At 39.4% G+C, this 18382-nt stretch overlaps 1 protein-coding gene across 1 annotated transcript; it reads right to left on the reverse strand.

Moving 5' to 3' along the window:
• Positions 1-3646: 3646 nt before the first annotated feature.
• Positions 3647-17344, reverse strand: LOC122129158 (very long-chain acyl-CoA synthetase-like). The gene is made up of 10 exons (XM_042704201.1): positions 16536-17344; positions 15860-16069; positions 15471-15629; positions 12096-12220; positions 9759-9953; positions 5916-6006; positions 5635-5833; positions 5051-5148; positions 4840-4970; positions 3647-4687 (listed from the first exon to the last, which is right to left on the reverse strand). The coding sequence occupies exons 1-10, from the start codon at positions 17008-17010 to the stop codon at positions 4511-4513; spliced, it is 1860 nt and encodes a 619-aa protein (XP_042560135.1). The 5' UTR covers positions 17011-17344; the 3' UTR covers positions 3647-4510.
• Between the last annotated feature and the right edge of the window lie 1038 nt (positions 17345-18382).

Below are 18382 nucleotides of genomic sequence, written 5' to 3' on the forward strand. Positions count from 1 at the left end.
TACTGGTGGACTGTGGCTGTGACTAATTTACAAATGGGGTTTGATTGGATGAAAAACAGATCTGCTGAGGTGCACAGAGCACATGGAAATCAGAAGCATAGAGTGGACATTATCATTCTGATTAACCCCTGATGCCTGGGGTTGCTCTATGCTCTGTACGCACAACACTTCACTGAATCCATGATATTGATGCTGTTAGCAATAAATAAAACGTTGGGGTCAGTGTGTTCATCATGAGGTAGACACAATGCAAAGGCCAAAACACCTACGGTGCCGGATGTGTAAATGTACAATGCAGGGCATCCCATGGTGACATTTGACCTCAGTGCTGGTGATACAGGCTCCTCGGAGGCCTTCTCGATGCTATCTGTGAGGGCTTCTATCCCCTCTGTTAGCACCTATCTGAACTCGTTCGGATACAGCTGCTCTTTTGGGATATATAGACATGGATTACTGCAGAGATTATTGCAATTGTTTACATTTTTGGGCTCAGTGTCCCAATTTCTAATACAATTTTAGAGAAAAAGAGATTGGGTTGCTTCATATAAAATGAATCTATTCTCTGTTCACATTGTGAGTGAATGATTAACTGGAGTTAGCACTTCTCCTGAACCTTGAATGGGTTCAGAGTGCATGTTGCACACAATGTGCCTGAGCTGGACCTTGCACTGGAATCAACCAAATTACACTTTTCAATTATGAACTAAAGAAAGCATTTGCTCAGCAAATCTGCTGATCTAAAGATGTACTTGTGTTTGTGTTGGGAACAGCGGTGTGGTTGTTCTGTGTGTAGTGTATTGTGATGGTCTGGGGTATATGCAAACCATTCTGTTGCCCTGTGTTTAATGTGTGGTGTTTTACCACCCAGCCCTATGAGGAGGCCTGGAGCATGGTAGCGTGGGAGAGAGTGTAGATCACATCGTTTGAGGGGGACTCCGGCCATGCAGAGAAGGAACGCAGGGCCCCAGAGTTTATCATGAGACATCAGGGACATTAGTAGAGACCTACAGAGATCGGGTGCCAATGACATCTATTGTTAATGATAATTAACTTGATGTCCATTTATAGTACTGCATGGTAAACTCCACTCAGCACTGAACATATACAAACTTTAATCAATTTGAATTATACACATGTATATATGCATAGAAAACACAGACACATGAGGTTGGGAATAAATAAAACGTTGGGGTCACTGTGTTCATCATGAGGTAGACACAATGCAAAGGCCAAAACACCTGTGGTGCCGGATGTGTAAATGTACAATCCAGGGCATCCCATGGTGACATCTGACCTCAGTGCTGGTGATACAGGCTCCTCTGAGGCCTTCTCGATGCTATCTGTGAGGGCTTCTATCCCCTCTGTGTCACACTCCTTACTGAGGAGGAACACTGAGACATGTTGCTCTCTCAGCGTTGGAAGCACTTCCACAACAGCGTCTTTCAGTTCTGGAGAAGACAATTACAGAATGATAAGTCAAAGAAGCCTAGACAGTAGAGTACAATACTGGAATGCGTAGTCCAGGAGTTGGAGTGCTATTTTTATTTTTCAAACTGGCCCTTAATAGCAAATGCATTTTTTCTCACTAGGAAAGCAATTACACATCAGAGTCACTGAAATGAGTTATACAGAGTCACTGAAAAATCAAGCTGCTGATAAGATAAGATAAGATAAGAAGCTAGAGGCTGATCTCGTACCCGCTGTAGCGATGAGAACACTTGTACTGCAGCAGGAGAAACAGAGCAGCAGAGATCTTGATCTGATATTGCAATTCAACAGTGAGGCGGCACATCCAAGCTCGCACAAGCCCAGCCACAGCCATACAAAGCAAGGCTCATTAGCCACGAACAGAGCTACAGTATCCCCCTCTCGGATTCTGGCATGGGACCTCAGAGCCCACTCCACTCTATTGCTCTGCTTGTCAATGTCCTCATAGGGGTACACAAGACCCTCATAAGCCATGAATGACTTGTCTGGTTGTCTTCTAACTGCGTCCAAAAAACAATCCAGGATGGTGTAGAAAGGCTTTTTCTCTCTGAACTCTGTCCTTTTTGACCTCACTTTTCAAAGTTTCAAAATGTGCACGCAGTCGTGTATAAAGTAAGGAAATTGGACCTGAAGACAAATAAAAAACAAAACCACCCCAGACCAAATAAAGATCAAAGTTGACATGTTAAAAATAGGGGACTATTCCGATGAACTTCTCCAAAACAGTTAAGATACAAAAAATGATCGAGTGGCACCAACTCCATTAAATCACAACAGAAGTTTGAAATCATTTACTGAGCTGCAGAGCCAATGATTTTTTTACCCAGTGACTTTTTACATGGTGACATATCGCATAGCAAAAGGCACTAGGAGCAATTATTGGGCTCTGTGACCACCTTGTGGCTGGAAGTAGGATAACCGCTAAAGGGAAGCAGGAGCAAGGGAGTCTGGGGAAAAAATGAACAGGCCTGGATGATGTCTCTGAAAGTGGGTTGAGAGGGTGGGCATGGTCAGAGAAGTGCCTGCTCTGGCCCTAAATATTAATATAAATTAAGGGAGTGATCAAGTCTGTGGCCTTTGCCTAAGCAGTTGATATAGTTCAAATGGCACTACGACAGAGGGATTTGGATAGTGTAACATAAACAACAGGAAGTAACAGTATATTCAAATTTATTGCAAATTTCTTACACACATGAACATGCCACCATCAAGGTTTGATAATCACCCGTCCCTTCCACAGCATTACGTCTCTGTGAACATTTATTTGTACATTTACAGGTACAATTGCAGGCACAATAGCTCAAAAGAGAGGTTGTGAAACTAGGGTAATGTAATATGTCCACTGACTGGAGTGTTTGGAATAGGACAAAGGTGTGTGCAAATCTATGTGCAAAGAAACAGCACTTGTCTTAAATTGCTATAATACTGCAGAGATGTAAGGCTCAAATTGCAGGCCGAGAATCTTTGGATTGTAAAACACAGATTACATTCTAGTTACAATTACTCATTAGGTGTGGGTCAGTTGAGCAGGACTACTACTGGACTACTAGGGAACTAAATGTGGTATTTAGATTATTAGATTATTTCTTTGTAATGTTTGGGTTCATTTGAATGGTCTCAGTCTGAGTGGCACAGTGGTCTCAGTCCTGCAGCTGAATAGATTATTTTGAACATAGATCTCAGAATCATGATAATTCTGCTCTCTGTGGGTTGCAGGTAACCCCCCTCTGGAGGTGACAAACCCCTCCATTTATCTGTGTGAATGTGTGACCCCTATCTGTAATGTAATCAGTTATGTATTTGTAACTTTATATTATTCACTTTGACCTAGTTTGTATGTGTAACTGAATAAGTAACTTGTACCTGACAAATTATTATGATGCTCCGATCCACTATTGGCCTCGCAAGAAATTTTTAGCAAGAGAAGTATTACTAGGTAAAGGTGTTTCTGCAATGACTGGCTAGGATTAGTTTTATATTAGGATTAGTTTTAGATTAGGATTAGTTTCAAACCAATAAAGCAGTGATGTAAGTCTTGAGATACCTGGCTAATCACCTGGGTTGAACATGCTGCAGCAGAACTGTTACATTGCATTATACAGCAATGGATTGCCGTCCAGCCTCTGCACTGGACCAAATGGTTATGCTGACATCGGTCTAGCATGCTGGTAAGCCCCATAGCAGCACTGTAGCCTCTGAGCTATTCTCCAGAACTAGTAACAAGCTGTGTCCGTGGAATATGCCAAAATATAGAAAACGGCTGTAACAATATACTGAGTGGCACTATTCCTAGAAGAAACTAGTTATTAAAAAGTAAGAGAGGTATTCGTCAAAACAGATTGTAGGCATCCAAAGAAATGACCCTAGGTCAGCCTACCTAACGGGTAGCAATATAGCATTAGAAGAAGAGGGACTAGGTCTGAGTTCCTAAATTGCGTGGAGCCATATTAATGAAGTCTGTTTTCTGTGGGACCATGATGCCAAGTGCCAAATTACACATCATGTACTGCTGAATCACATATTGGGCAGGCACACACCACTCTTACCGCAGTAACGCTAACATAAGTATTGGAGGTTCCTTTCAGTATATCAATGTTTAACCTCTTTATCGGCAAAGTTCTAAGATACACTATCAGGAAATTGGAATTGTCCTTGAGTGTGAAAGGGTAATCCAATGGCGGTCACTAACTTGCTATATGGATATTTGAGCACATTTGCCAGCAGAGGATAGACATGAGCATAATTTTCTATTGAAAAGTAAGATTCAAAAAGATTCTTTCCTGCCATTCCAGTCCTCTAGCCGCCAACACATGTTTGGTCATGGGGAAAACATAGGCATAATCCCTGAGGTGAAAAGCAATCATTCAGAGAAATACAAGTGATGAACAGAAAATATTTGTTATACTTACTAATACTCATGATCAATACTCATGATCAATACTCATGATCAAAATACATACAGATCCAGAGGGGGATTGCTTCCATGGATCTGATGCAAGGGAAAGGTGCAGGCCACATCCGATCACAGCTTGCTATTTCCTGACACAACTGCCTTATAAATGTCCTTGGTCATTGGTATATAACTCTTCTCTTTGTCATCCAGGAAAAAGAGGGGATCCGTTATCAAGGTGGGGTTGAAGCCTTCTTCCACCAGCGTCTTCTTCATTTGCTTGAATGTCCCCGTCACCTCAACAGAATTCTTGGAAGGATGTCATACAGGTTAGCGGTTATCAAGAATCAGTGCATTTTCTTACAACCCATGCTGTGGCTTATTACACTAGGAAAGATTGATATACAATGATTAATGGCACGCATCATATGAAATTCAGAACAAAAGGTTAAAATGGTTACCTGAATTCTGATGAAACGTGGTTGAGCATATGCAGGGAGATAACTAGCAACATGGCTGAACATTTTCTTACTGTCCAACGCTTTTCCTTTTGTTATTGTTACAGCCGCCATCCCAATCCTCCCTTCATGGCCTTCAGAAAACAAGACAACAGTCTTTATACACAAAATAAACCACTACACAGAAGCCACACAAAAAAGTTTAAATTAATACCTGGAACTTGAACTCCGTACACATTGGCCTCCTCAACAAAGTCAATCATTGTGACAATGTCTGAGACTTCAGTTGTTGCCACATTCTCTCCTTTCCATCTTTTAAAGAAAATGCAGAAAAATAAAGTTCTTTGTAATTGACTATGGTTTCATTTAACTTGATTTGCAGAGTACAGTTCAGTGAGGAAACATTTTCAAGCAGGTTTGCTAGATTGAGTACATGACATTTGAGCTGATTTGACACACATCAACAGAGACGTCCACTGAGTTGCAACCCCTGTCTGTGGCCGGCTAGCCCGTATTGTTTGTCATTTCTAAACCAGGGCAGTGATGAGCAAGCAAGCAGACTATGCCTAATTCCTACTCATTTGCATACACATACATGTCTTGCTTTAGGAGTATGATGCAAGGAAATAGAAGATAACTGTGACCTAGTTTTAAGCAAGAAATTGAGCCTATTGTATCAGTGTAGATTTCATTTCAGGCTGAAAAGACACAGTCAGCATAATACAAAGGGGCAAACAAGTGAATCAATATCGGTCTATGCACAGAGCTTTGGCATATTCAGGGAGTAAGGTCTTGAACCTAAAAGTGTCTCCAACACGATCCTGGAAATAGATGAAGTTTTCCCAATCGATTCTCAGAAGATCTCCACTGTTGAAGTACAGGTCCCCCTTTTTAAACACATTTCGAAGCTTCTTCTTCTCTGTCTGTTGTTGGTTATTAGCGTATCCCACAAAAGGAGCAATGTCTGTTATCTTTGAAACCAGCAGGCCGGTCTCTCCTGGAATACACAAATGGATGAGGGCCGATCATAATCACGTCATCAACACAATGGCTAGACTTCATGACAATGATGTACTCACCCTTTGAAGCTTCAATACAGAGACCCTTGGAGTTCCTCACTGGCTCGTCTCCCTCAGTATCATATTTTATCAAAGCATAAGGGAAAAATTTCTGTAAGAAACAAAAGCTGAAAATATGAGTATAGTCTTGTTGATGAATCAGCAATCTAAAGAGGAAAATAATTATGAAGAAGAATGTATCTGATCAAGTCACTGGTACAGTATTAAGAATTAAGGTCATGAAAAATGTTCTGGTACGAGATAGCGTATCATATGAGATCTACTTTTGGCAATATGATCCGTGTGACAGCTGGCAATGCTAGAAAGTGACATAACAACACTGGTATAATTAGGGTTGGGTACCGAGAACCGGTTCCAATACAACCGGTACCTACCCGGACCGAAATGCAACTCAGATTTCGGTGCTTCATTTCGGTGCCTGAGCCAATTGAACACGGTCGCTAGGCAGATTCTGTGGGGCACATGTAAAACTGCCCCAGCTCCCAATGTAAACTTTGTCCTGTGTCGCTCACGCTCATTGGTGTTTTCATAGCAACAGTCTTATCTGATAAATGCCGAAATGAAGCACCGAAATCTGCGTTGCATTTCGGTCCGGGTAGGTACCGGTTGTATTGGAACCGGTTCTGATATGACAGTGAAGAGCAGGCAAGCACAAACAAAACTAGCCATCAACTTTTTAACAGAGAAAAACGGTCTGTATGTGGCTGTATTTCGCAGAAAAAGATTCAAACATCGCGACGTGCAGCAAATGCAACAAAATAATTGCGTGAAAAGAGGGGAGAGAAGGCAAGAGTCAACGGCAAATCAGCAACCGAAGACTGAAAAATATACGGAGATGACAGCTAAACTACCAACGGTAGTCTCTTAAAGGGGCAGTACACATTTTCTAGTACTCAGTGTGTTCAAGTAACAAGAGAACAAGAGTAACAAGATAGAAAAGATAGGTATAAACTAGGGCTGTCAATAGATTAAAAAAAAATACTAATTAATCTCACATTTTGAAATTCATTAATCTAGATTAATCGCGATTAAAAGTTTGTTTGTCTGTTTTTTTTTTTTTTAACTTCCAATGAAAAATATCTCAATTTCCATACACTGTCAATCAAATGAGCTGTGACACCCAGGTAATTGTCATTGATGACTGATGTCCAGTGGTCACCAGTAAGGGTGACGGTGGCAGCTTGCTCGAGGAGCTGAATTTTTCGCGTTCTCTCGCCGTCATAAAAGGAATGTATGCGAGACACAATGGTGCTGTCATGGCAAAAAGTGACCGGGTGCCAAAAAGAGCCCGGGTGATGTAATATTGGCTTTCGAACGACTCTTGAGTGACAGTTGCCATACCAACGTTAGCATTACGTCACCCGGGCTCTTTTTGGAAGTCAGACAACCTCAATAACGCAATTTACCCCAGAGAATCTCGCATTATACTTCGCTACCTGAGACCAGCTTGCCTGTATTTTACCTGCAATAAACCAAGCAAAACAACCATGTGCTTGATGTTTGACTGTGTTAGGAAAGTTGTTGACTTACAACTTTGTTATAGTGTCAAAGTAAGTACATTTCAACCGGTTTCGCCGCTAGCATCTCGTTAGCGATTACTCCGTTAGCTGGGACACATTATTTTGCTTAGTGTTTAGCTAGCAAGCTAGTATGAACTCTCCCAAGTCTTTCTAAATAGGCCTATATCAACAAATAATGGTAGATCTTAAATTATTTAAGATGTTAGCAAATTAACTGGCTGGCTTGCTAAAAAGGTAGATGAACAAGCACCGTATATTATTTAAGATGTTAGCAAATTAACTGGCTGGCTTGCTAAAAAGGTAGATGAACAAGCACCGTATAGTATTTAAGATGTTAGCAAATTAACTTGCTGGCTTGCTTAAAAGGTAGATGAACAAGCACCATATATTATTTAAGATGTTATTAAATTAACTGGCTAGCTTGCTTAAAAGGTATATGAACAAGCACCGTACCGTATATTATTTAAGATGTGAGCAAATTAACTGGCTGGCCTGCTAAAAAGGTAGATGAACAAGCACCGTATATTATTTAAGATGTTAGCAAATTAGTGTCCGGGTTACGTAATGCAAGCGTTGGTATAGCAACTGTCACTCAAAAGTCGTTCGAAAGCCAATATTACATCACCCGGGCTCTTTTTGGCACCCGGTCACTTTTTGCCATGACAGTGCCCCTCGACGGTAAATCGTAAGAGTTGTCTACTGAAGCAATTCGAATCACCTCAGTCAGCCCAATGTCCTTAACTATGTTGATGGTCCGACAGTCACCGGCAACCCAAACTGCTAAAGCCTTGGTAACCTTTTCACGGACTGGTCTAGTTATTTTACTAGAGAAGTCGTAGAGTGTGGGTTGGCGACCATCTAACCTGGGACTGCTTTCTGTCGGGTGCTTTGCATTAAGGTGATAACTTAAAGATGAGCTGCTTCTGTGATAGCTAAATTCAATTTGACAAATGCTACATACAACTTTAGTTTTGTCGATTGTTCCGTAATTTTGCCTATTAAACAGAAACTTTCCGCCCAACAATCCCTCAGCTCTCTCCATCTTCAACTACCGCAGTGGTTCTCAAACTTTTTCTCATTCCCCACTTTGAACAAAGGGGCTTTTGGTAGGCCAAGCCCCCTACTTAATTTGCCCGAGGGGACACAGGTTCAAGTCTGGCCTGATGTAATTTCCCAATCCTCTCCCCACCTCTTCTTCGCATCGCTTCCTGTCATAACTTCATAACTATCCAAATAAAGGCATTAAAAATTGCCTTTTTTTTCTAGTTGCGTTAATTGCGTTAAAATATTTTATCGCGTTAATCGCGTCCGCATTAATCGCATAGATTAACGCGTTAACGCTGACAGCCCTAGTATAAACAAATCATAAAATGGTGAAATTTCATTAAATAAATGCAAACAAAAAATACATTTTTGACTCCAAAGGCCAATATGCTCATATTTTTGCAAAAGAAGTTTGAAGCTGTTTTTTGTATTTATTTATATTTATTTAAGTATACTATAAACTGTTGTTTACAGTTAATATAATGTTCATAGTTTGAAGTTAAAAAGTTTGAAGCTGTAGTTGGAAGCCAAGTGTTTTGTATGTATTTATATTTATAATATACTTTAAACAGTTCATACATTGTTCAATTTGAAGAAAAAAAATTGCCTTGGCAATAAAAAAAGCCTTTCTTTAATGTCGTCAATCGTCGCTTTGTGCTTAAAAAAAAAAAGGAGCGGTTCAGGCACCGTTTAGGCACCGGTATCGTTTTAAAAGTACCGGTTTAGCACCAGTATCGGAAAAAACCCAAACGATACCCATCCCTAATTGTGTACTTTCAGATACATATCTGTGTGTACAGGCCTCATCGACAGCATCGGAGAGGGTTTTCTCCTCTGCAGGTCTTGTGATTAGTCAGGAAAGGTGTCGGATTTTGCCGGAGAAGGCAAATATGCTGATATTTCTACAAAAGAATTGCTGAAGTATTGAAGCTGTAGTGTGTGTACAGAGTGTGTGTGTGTTTTGTATTTATTTGTATTTATTTAAGTATAGTCTAAACTTTTGTTCACAGTTCATATATTATTTAAGTTTTAAGTTAAAAAGTGTTTTGTATTTTTTATATATATAATCTACTTTAAACAGTTCAAATATTTGGCAATGAAAAAAGCCTTTCTTAAATGTCGTCAATCGTAATTTTTTTTATTTATTATAAAAGTATCGGTTCCGGCACCGTTTAGGCACCGGTCTCGTTTTAAAAGTATCGGTTATGTACCGGTATCGGATAAAAACCAAACGATACCCATCCCTAGTTATAATATTTTGAAAGCAGATCTTACTTACTTTATGAAAAGGGTTGACCCGGCCAATTGCACCAATTTTGCCAATGTAGTTGACAAATCCCACATTTCCCTCAGTGGATGCATAAAACTCTCTAACTTGAATGTTGCCAAAACGATTCAGGAACTCTCTCCATATCTCTGCACGTAGGCCATTTCCAATGGCAAGTCTCACTTTATGAAGTTGATCATTCTCTTTCTAGAGAAAAAAACAGAGGTATTAGTATATACTGTTTTTATACATGCCATTGAAAGCAGAAGATAAGCAAAAAGTGTGAAGGCAAAATCACATCAATACACCAGTTGTAGCCCCAGTGAAGAATGTTTTCTTGAGTTCTTGTGAATTATTTGATTAAAACATTACTGGATTTGTGGGTTGTGCTTGAGACTGGCTACATATTTGTTAAACTATTAGATTTTTGAAATGCATGTCATCAGAAAATCATATGGACAAATCCATTACACATAAATGAACTGTGTTCTTTTACTATTTTTTCCTATGGTTTTTCAACATAATGTCCGGAACACATGCAGTTTGAACAGGTTTGTTGTGTGTGACGTGATGAAAGCTCTCTCTTTGCAGTGACTGAAAGCCCAAAAGACATGATAGGCCAGTGACGTCAAGTGAGGAGCAAAAATAAGAGTGAAGTCTATTTTTGCAACGACTGAGGAGCAGCCAAGTGAAAATGTCCTCCAGTGCATGCACCCACCCCACTGAATTTGATATCGTAATTCAGCTCTAGGATGAGTGGACTACTCTCACAAATGTCATTTGTCCTGGATTTCAGTCACACTGTACTGTACTGTAATAAAACTGTTGAGGCTGCAGTGTTGACTTATCATTTGAATATTCTGTTAAGCCTATGACATATATAGTATAGTGCTTATATTACTATAATATACTATAACATGGTGAAAAATAATTCAATGTATATTCTTGGCACTGAACCTTATCAAGATGTCAACATGTCAACATGTAGATCAATGTAGATTTTTTTTCCATGCAGGGAACATACAGTGGAGTGTTTCATTTCCAATTAAAAATTTTACTTGACATTTAGAAATACTAAACATGGCCATCTGAACTCAACCAACTCAAACCACTCCATACTGCATTCAAGATATTCCATTTCATAACTCCTCAACCTGGTATCTGCAAGTAAAGGCCAACAGCTATTCCTAGTGGAGGCCTGGGTCTTTAAGCTCAACATTCTTAGGCTAAGGAAGTAGGCACATGATCATCTGTGATCTGAGCCTCCATGCTGCTGCTAGATACTGTTTCAATGGCCAAAGAAAGAATGTATATATTGCTCCAAACCACACCCATGTGGCACCAACATATAACCTCCCATAAATTTAAGAGACTATAAAATATGATTTTAAACGCAAAAGACTAACTAAAATAATCAAAAGTAAGATTTAACAGCTGGTTTAACAACAATATATTTTCACACAAATTATAAAATGTTACACAGAAATGTGAGAGGCCAATCTGCAATGGACATTCTGCAATGTTTTCTGAAAAATATCACATTCTCGTGGTTACTTCTATTTCTGTCCACCAGCTGTGCTCTATGTGAATGGGAATGGACACATATAGGAGGAGCTACATGCTGTCCTTAAGAGGAGACACAGTTTACTGCGCAGTCTAGCTGCTGGAGACACACCGTTGGGGTGGTCTCACTCTTGCTCACGACCCCCCTCTGAAAGTCCATAAAACCAGACAGGACTGGTTGTACTGGGGTAAAGGTATTTAGTCTGATGCATTCAGCTGGTACTGTATATGGAGCCACATTTACCATGAACATGCAATTAAACACTAGAACTTCCTATTGCAATTCAGTAAGGTAAATTAAATAGAACACATGGTTTCATGTAGTTATGTCAGTGGTTCCCAAACTTTTCATGGGAGGTCCCCTTTGACAATGAAAACAAATTGAATAAAAAATAGCTTTTCTTATACACCGTTTCTACATTTGAACACTCAAACATTTTTTAATTTTATTTGACCAGAGCTTTATCCCTTTATACAGGCCAAACGACAGGCCCTGACCACATTATATAAGGTGGGCGATAAAGTGGGCGATAAACTCATCACCAAATAGGTAAGTAATAAGCTACTATGCTATAAGAGTACTACCATACACATTTTTACCTTTAATTGGTTGTTTAGGTTTCTCGTTCCATTCACCGTTCACCCTTAACCCCCCCCCCCCCCCTCCCCTGCTGTAACTCCAAGTTCCCCTTGGGGGTCCCGCCTCACACTTTGGGAACCACTGAGTTATGTATTATCCTTTTACTATCATATTGGTTTTAGAGAAATTGTGAAGCGAAGTCTCACCTTTGGCGTGTTGCAAAGATAGCGTAAAACCTCTCCTATATACTGGATAACTGTGATGTTGTACTTTCTGCATTCATCCCAGAACTGTGAAGCTGAAAACTTTCTTCGTAAAACAATAGTGGCACCTTAAAAATGGGGGACAGGAGCACCAGAAATTGATCAGATCTTTTTTGTCTTCTTGTACAATGTGTAGTACCCAGGCTGGGGGAGTAACGGAATACATGGAATGGTGTTACGTAATTAGGATACAAAAAAAGGTAACTGTATTCCGGTACAGTTACAGAAAAAAATTACTTTTGATTAGAGGTTAGATTACAGATACCTCTTAATAATTGAGATTATTAACAGGATTACACATTTAAAATAGATTCTAAAATGCAGAACATTATACTATCATCCATATGCGCACTTTACAATATATCAGGAGAAGACAACAGAGAAAAGTCCATATGATGACCTTGAGTTCAAAAAATGCTTTCCCTGGCTGGAAATATCAACACTATTTTGTCCTAAAAACTGAAAGTGGGAAGAACATAACAGTGCAGTGCACATTATGCCCCTCCCCCTGCGGTGAATATACTGTTGTTTTCCAAGGACTCCACGTCAAATTTAATGAAGCATTTACAGGCAAGACCAACACTGCTAACGTCTACACAGATATCCAGTTAGCTAAGGTTAGAATTGGTCAGCTAACCTGTTAGCAGGGTTGGGAGGGTTACTTTAAAAATGTATTCCGATACAATTACTGATTACCTGTTGTATTCAGTGACCTAATCCAAATATCACAATATTAAAGTAATGCAACTTGATTACTTTCCGTTACTTTTGGATTACCTCAATGCCAAATGTGCAAATTAAGACAACAGAAAAGAGATATCACTAAGATGGCTTTTACTTAAGCGTATTCTGTAAGTCAACAGCACAATGTAACCTTAGAAAAGAAAATGTGTTCCAACACCAATGTGTTTCTGCATGTTAAGCGGTGAACAGGAGTTGTATTCAGGACTAGTATTTATTCACCTAAAGGCTCATTTAGACCCTTGTCAATTCAAGTGTGTAGACAGTAAATATATGTATGTAGCTGTGCTGTGTCAGTTTAGAGTCTTCATGGTGTTCCCATTTGCAAATGCAGATGCTCAAAGTCTATCACACTCCTGTGTATCCAAGGAGAGAAGTAACTCGCATTTGCACTGAAACACAGCTGTAAATAAATATACTTTGGCCATTGGCTGTAGTCTCTGTGGTATACTATGGCCATTGGCTGTAGTCTCTGTGGTATGTTCAAGTGCCATGTTTTGGCCCAGCCACAGGCGACGAGAGATGACACAACAGTCGCCCTTTGATGTCGGACAGAGTAAGTTAGCTCTAGATCTTTCTAAATGAACGTACTTCTCCAGAAGACACAAGACTATTACCCTACCAGCTAGGTTATCTTTGTGATTGTGAAATAAATCTCTGGTTTAGTCTAAGGTTGCAATGGTTTATGGTTGGCAATCCGTTTAGTTCTAGCATAATGTCTGTGGACAAAACGGAAAACAATCTGGCAATTGAAGTGCTGTCCTTACATTTGGCTTGTTGCAAGTTCTCAGTGGTTAGGTGAATAAAGGTTTGATGTGTTTGATGGCAGATCACTGTGAAGAGGACATTTTCTTTGCTCTCTCGTGAGCACGCTTACAGTCTGGGCTTGCTCCTGACACTTCAGCAAATAAATATATGTAGATTTTTAATCATATTATACATATAATGTAAATAAAATAGGTCCATTATTTTAAAAAGTGAAATCAAAACCTACATGCACTATTCATGCAGTTTAATCATGTGCTTCAAAACAATGTCACTACATTAATAAATGTCCGATTCTTATCTTTTAATCTTTACATTTTAGCTCAATCTGAAACATTCTTAATTCATTTAAACATTTCAATATTCCCTTTGTTTTTCTAAAAAGTTCCCAGAAATCACCAGCGATGCTGACGTGGGTCTGTAGGTAGAGGAAAACCTGTTTTTGTTCTCTATTTTAATCAGTCTGTTATTGTTGTTGAAAACAACTAAAGGAGCATTCTCAGAAATTGGCCTATTTTTATTTAATAAAGGCTATATATTTTCTATTATATTTCATTTACATGTTTTGCAGCACTAAATCAAACATACTATGTCTCATTTTATTTTGATCGCGGCCTGTTTTAAGAAAAGTGCTTTTGACATCTCACATGTGGCTTTGACTTCCAACTGAACATTTAGCCCACTTCATAGAATATACCAAGATATATACTGTGTACTGCCATTCAGCCTAAAAATACAGAGCTATGATTTTTGTCCATATCGCCCAGCCCTATAGTGCCATTAATAGCCACCCGATGGTTCTAACTATGGTTCTGGTTACAGGGTACTCATATAGGATTTATGATGGCTCTAAATTATCCAAAGAATACAAACAATATTTGGGGCCTAATAGGATAACACTTGATTTTCACTCTGAATCTTATTGGAGGATATATTACCATGAATATCACATGACACAGTCACATTGAATCTTATTAAGGATGTATTACCATGAATATCACATGACACAGTCACATTGAATCTTATTGGAGGATATATCATCACGAATATCACATGACACAGTCACACTGAATCTTATTGGAGGATATAGCACCATGAATATCACACGATACAGTCACAGGTGGTATCAGCATAAATCACCTTGACATGCATCTTTGGCGAGGAGATGGTTCATTTGTCATTTTGGTTGATTCACAACATATGCTTTCACTGAACGAACTCTCTGCTTTTCAAACATCTCTACTTATTGTAGGGCTGTGAGCCAACTTTTATGCTGATACTAACATTTTACATATGTTCTGACACAGCTGGTAATTGTGGGAAAAGCACACAGAATTCCAACCGTACCTTCTTAAAAAGACATTTAGGGAATTAGCAAACCTACGTAACACACTCTAATCAACAAAAACAGCACTGTGTACTCTGTCTAAAGCAAGATTCAGATAACTGTACTCTGAATCACAGGAGGCTTGTGAATTACAATGAAGTGCTTTGAACTTTAACCCACTTGGTCAAAACTGACCTGAGGTGAGACCTACTAAGGTTCTTTTCTTTCTTTTCCTTGGAACGGCTTTCATGTGATTACTTAAATGTAACAGCTGAGGTACACAAAGGGCTCTTTCATTGCCATCCCAGAGGGAAACTTGTAATTGCACCAGTTTCAAAGCCCAGGGCCATAAGCTTGTACATAGAACAGCCATGCAAGTCTGAACCTCTCAACATCCTTAAAAGTCTATGCTTATAATTCAGATAAAAATCAGAAGGGTTATCAAACATACACAGCCTAAAACAAAACAGCCTGTCAGGGATTACCTGTTTCAATGCTTCCTATAAACCCAATGAGGAAACCTGCCGTATGGTACATAGGTAGGTTGAGGTAGATGACATCCCCTGCAGTGACACCATTGGAAGCTAACACAGCAAGTGCAGCCAGTAGACGGGTCTGGCTAACAGTGGCTGCTTTAGGAAGGCCTAGGGGCAGACAAAAACATGAGAGCCACATATTGAGAACATGACTACACAGTTCACAGATAACTGGATGTAAAATTGCAAGGACATCTCATGCTAAAAGAAAAAGTGTGTATGGATGTATGTATGGATTAGAGGTGCATTTGAACGAGAATAAAATGTGAAGGATTGTAATGATATGCAAGCTGGAATTTGATATCATCGAGGTCAGATAATTCTTTATTTTAACCTACCTGTGGTGCCTGATGTATAAATATACACAGCAGGGCTTTTGAAGGTTATTTGTGAGCGGTGTGAACGGGATATGGGGGAATCAGAGGCAAATTCAACTTTGTCTGTGAAGCTTGTAAACTCGGAGATGCTGCACTCTTTGGTCATAATGAACACACAAACACCCTTCTCCTTAAGCGCTGGCTGGATTTCTTTCAGAGCATCCTCAAGTTCTGCCAAAAGATATCACATATCAAACTCGGTGCTCTGCTCATGAATATTAGACATTACTAAGCATTATTCCAATACATTCCGTTTCCTGACTTAAGTACATGAGAACAGACAAAAAAAGATGTTTAAGTATCATTACTATAATGTATAAGTGTGCTGTTTACAAGATAGGACTAATGGCTAACAAGTGGTTTAGAGGTATTTCTTCTAGTAAAAGAAAGAAATATCTGTTTTTGAGAGAGGTGGTAGGCTATAGCATTACGACCTTACTCTAGGCTCCGCAGGCCATCTAGAAACGGTACTGGCTAGAAACTGTGATGACTTCCTTAAGAGAAAACACAGATACCTGCACATACAGGCCTGTTCCACCACAAAATACCTTCGTGGCGGCTACGTTTGTGTTTTGAGCCTACATTGTTCCTGAATGCCTTCCTTCCTTCCCAGTGTTATTATTGCCTTACATCTTACCTACAGCGGCAATGAGGACTTTAGCATCACAGCAGCTAAAACAATGAAGCAAAGACTTCGATCTGATGTTGTGATTGAGAAAAGCTACCGGGCATCCTAGCTTTGCCAGTGCAAGCCAGGTAAACATAAACGTAGGTTCGTTCCCCATGAAGAGCGCCGCAGCTTCCCCCGCTTGAAGGCGAGAATACGCCCGTAAAGCATTCGCAATTTTGTTGCTTTCTCTGTCCGCATCTTGATAAGAATATGATTTGTTTTCAAATAAGACGAAAGTCCTATTAGGATGTAGGGCTGACTGCTCTATAAATCGATCCACAGCTAAAAATAAAGGTCTTCTCTTTCTGCGTGAAACAAACGTGAGTAAAATCCGAACCAAATCCTTGAGGTAGACAACATCTTCCCAGAAGTAGGGGAAAAATATTTTCAGCAACACTGGGATGATGACCAAAGTGGCCAAAGTCACAGTTACAATGTACATTCCTTCAAATTGTTGTTTTCAGTATTTTCTTCTGCGACATAAAGACTTTGACGAATTATCCCTTCTTTTGCAGTGATTTCCCTTAGAAAGTGTTTTGAAAATCGAAGTTTTTCAACTGAGGGCGGGGCAATTGGGATTTAATCGCCCTCGAACAGTGAAGAGGGAGGACATGGTTCAACTCTCAGCCCTACACCTAAATTAGGCTACAAAATACAGAGGCAGCTGCCTCATGTTGATAACACTTCTCCTTTCCCTGACTGAACTGTTGTAGGCCTTTTGGCTACTGTGCCACGCGGAATCAACTTTAAACCAACCCATTAAAATCAAACGCATTATATAATGATGTGGCTAAAGATTAATTCCATTATGCTAGTGTACCATTCATTATCACCATGACCTAATCTTTGCCCGGTCCAACATGGCCCCAGGCTGACCTGTGTGAATTTGGCATAACTTCACACATGTCGAATTATGTGACTATAAATAGTAATTTATGGATTATTAGGCATATGTTCACTGTCTATACTTTCATCATATTATGTCAGGTTCATTGATTTGATATGTGCAGCTACAGGCTAAAATAAAAAATGCAAAAATCCACCTATTAGTTTGCATTTACACTGTTAACAGTGCTACATACACTTGATAAGGATTCTTACTTTATATTCCATAAAAAAAAACACCACCTTTTCTTGATTAAACAGGTTTTATTAGGGAGCTCTGACTTTAAGGTTAGCAGGTTCACTGTTTTGCAATATCGCAATTTTGGTCCTGGCAGAGGTTCATGTGATTCATCAGGTCAGTGAGTCTGTGATAAACTACTTTTCCAGTGCACTCATAAAAATTGCAATCATTTCTTCAAATTACACTTCATATAATACCTTTGAACCATACCAACATTTAACTGCATTCCCAACAAATAAGCAATTAATGATCAAGTCTAAATATGTCAGGTCTGCCAGTGGATATGAAGAGAAATTGGCACACTAATTTTACATCATATTAGCAATACAATAATTGGGAGAAGATTCCTAACATGGTACCAGTATATGTTATAAAGACCACTCAGAATAGACCAGATCACACCTGTTAAACCACAAGAAACTGGATGTCTCCAAGCTCCAAAGGGAATGATTAAGTTGGCTTTCTGGTGAAGTTGAAGTTCAATCAACTCACTCACTCAGTCTAATAGAGCCTTATGAAGCCACAGATATCTATGTGGCTGACAATGTAGTAACATGATTGGGACTGTCTGAAAGCAAATGGGCTCCCTGGATCCACAGAAGCTCTTGGTACAAAAGACAATCAGACTGCCACATTTATACATAATATAATCTACTAATGGATAGCACTGTGTGAAGCACCATGCTCT

The sequence above is a fragment of the Clupea harengus genome, unplaced genomic scaffold (assembly GCF_900700415.2).
Source record: "Clupea harengus unplaced genomic scaffold, Ch_v2.0.2, whole genome shotgun sequence".
NCBI classification, from domain to species: domain Eukaryota; kingdom Metazoa; phylum Chordata; class Actinopteri; order Clupeiformes; family Clupeidae; genus Clupea; species Clupea harengus.

Excerpts from the sequence above, each read along its gene's own strand:
- LOC122129158 (XM_042704201.1), bottom strand. The coding sequence starts at position 17,010 with ATGTACATTGTAACTGTGACTTTGGCCACTTTGGTCATCATCCCAGTG. Across the intron at positions 15,630-15,859 it reads TTATACATCAGGCACCACAG|GCCTTCCTAAAGCAGCCACT; the intron begins GTAGGTTAAAAT and ends GTCTGCCCCTAG. Across the intron at positions 4,688-4,839 it reads CACGTTTCATCAGAATTCAG|AATTCTGTTGAGGTGACGGG; the intron begins GTAACCATTTTA and ends CATCCTTCCAAG.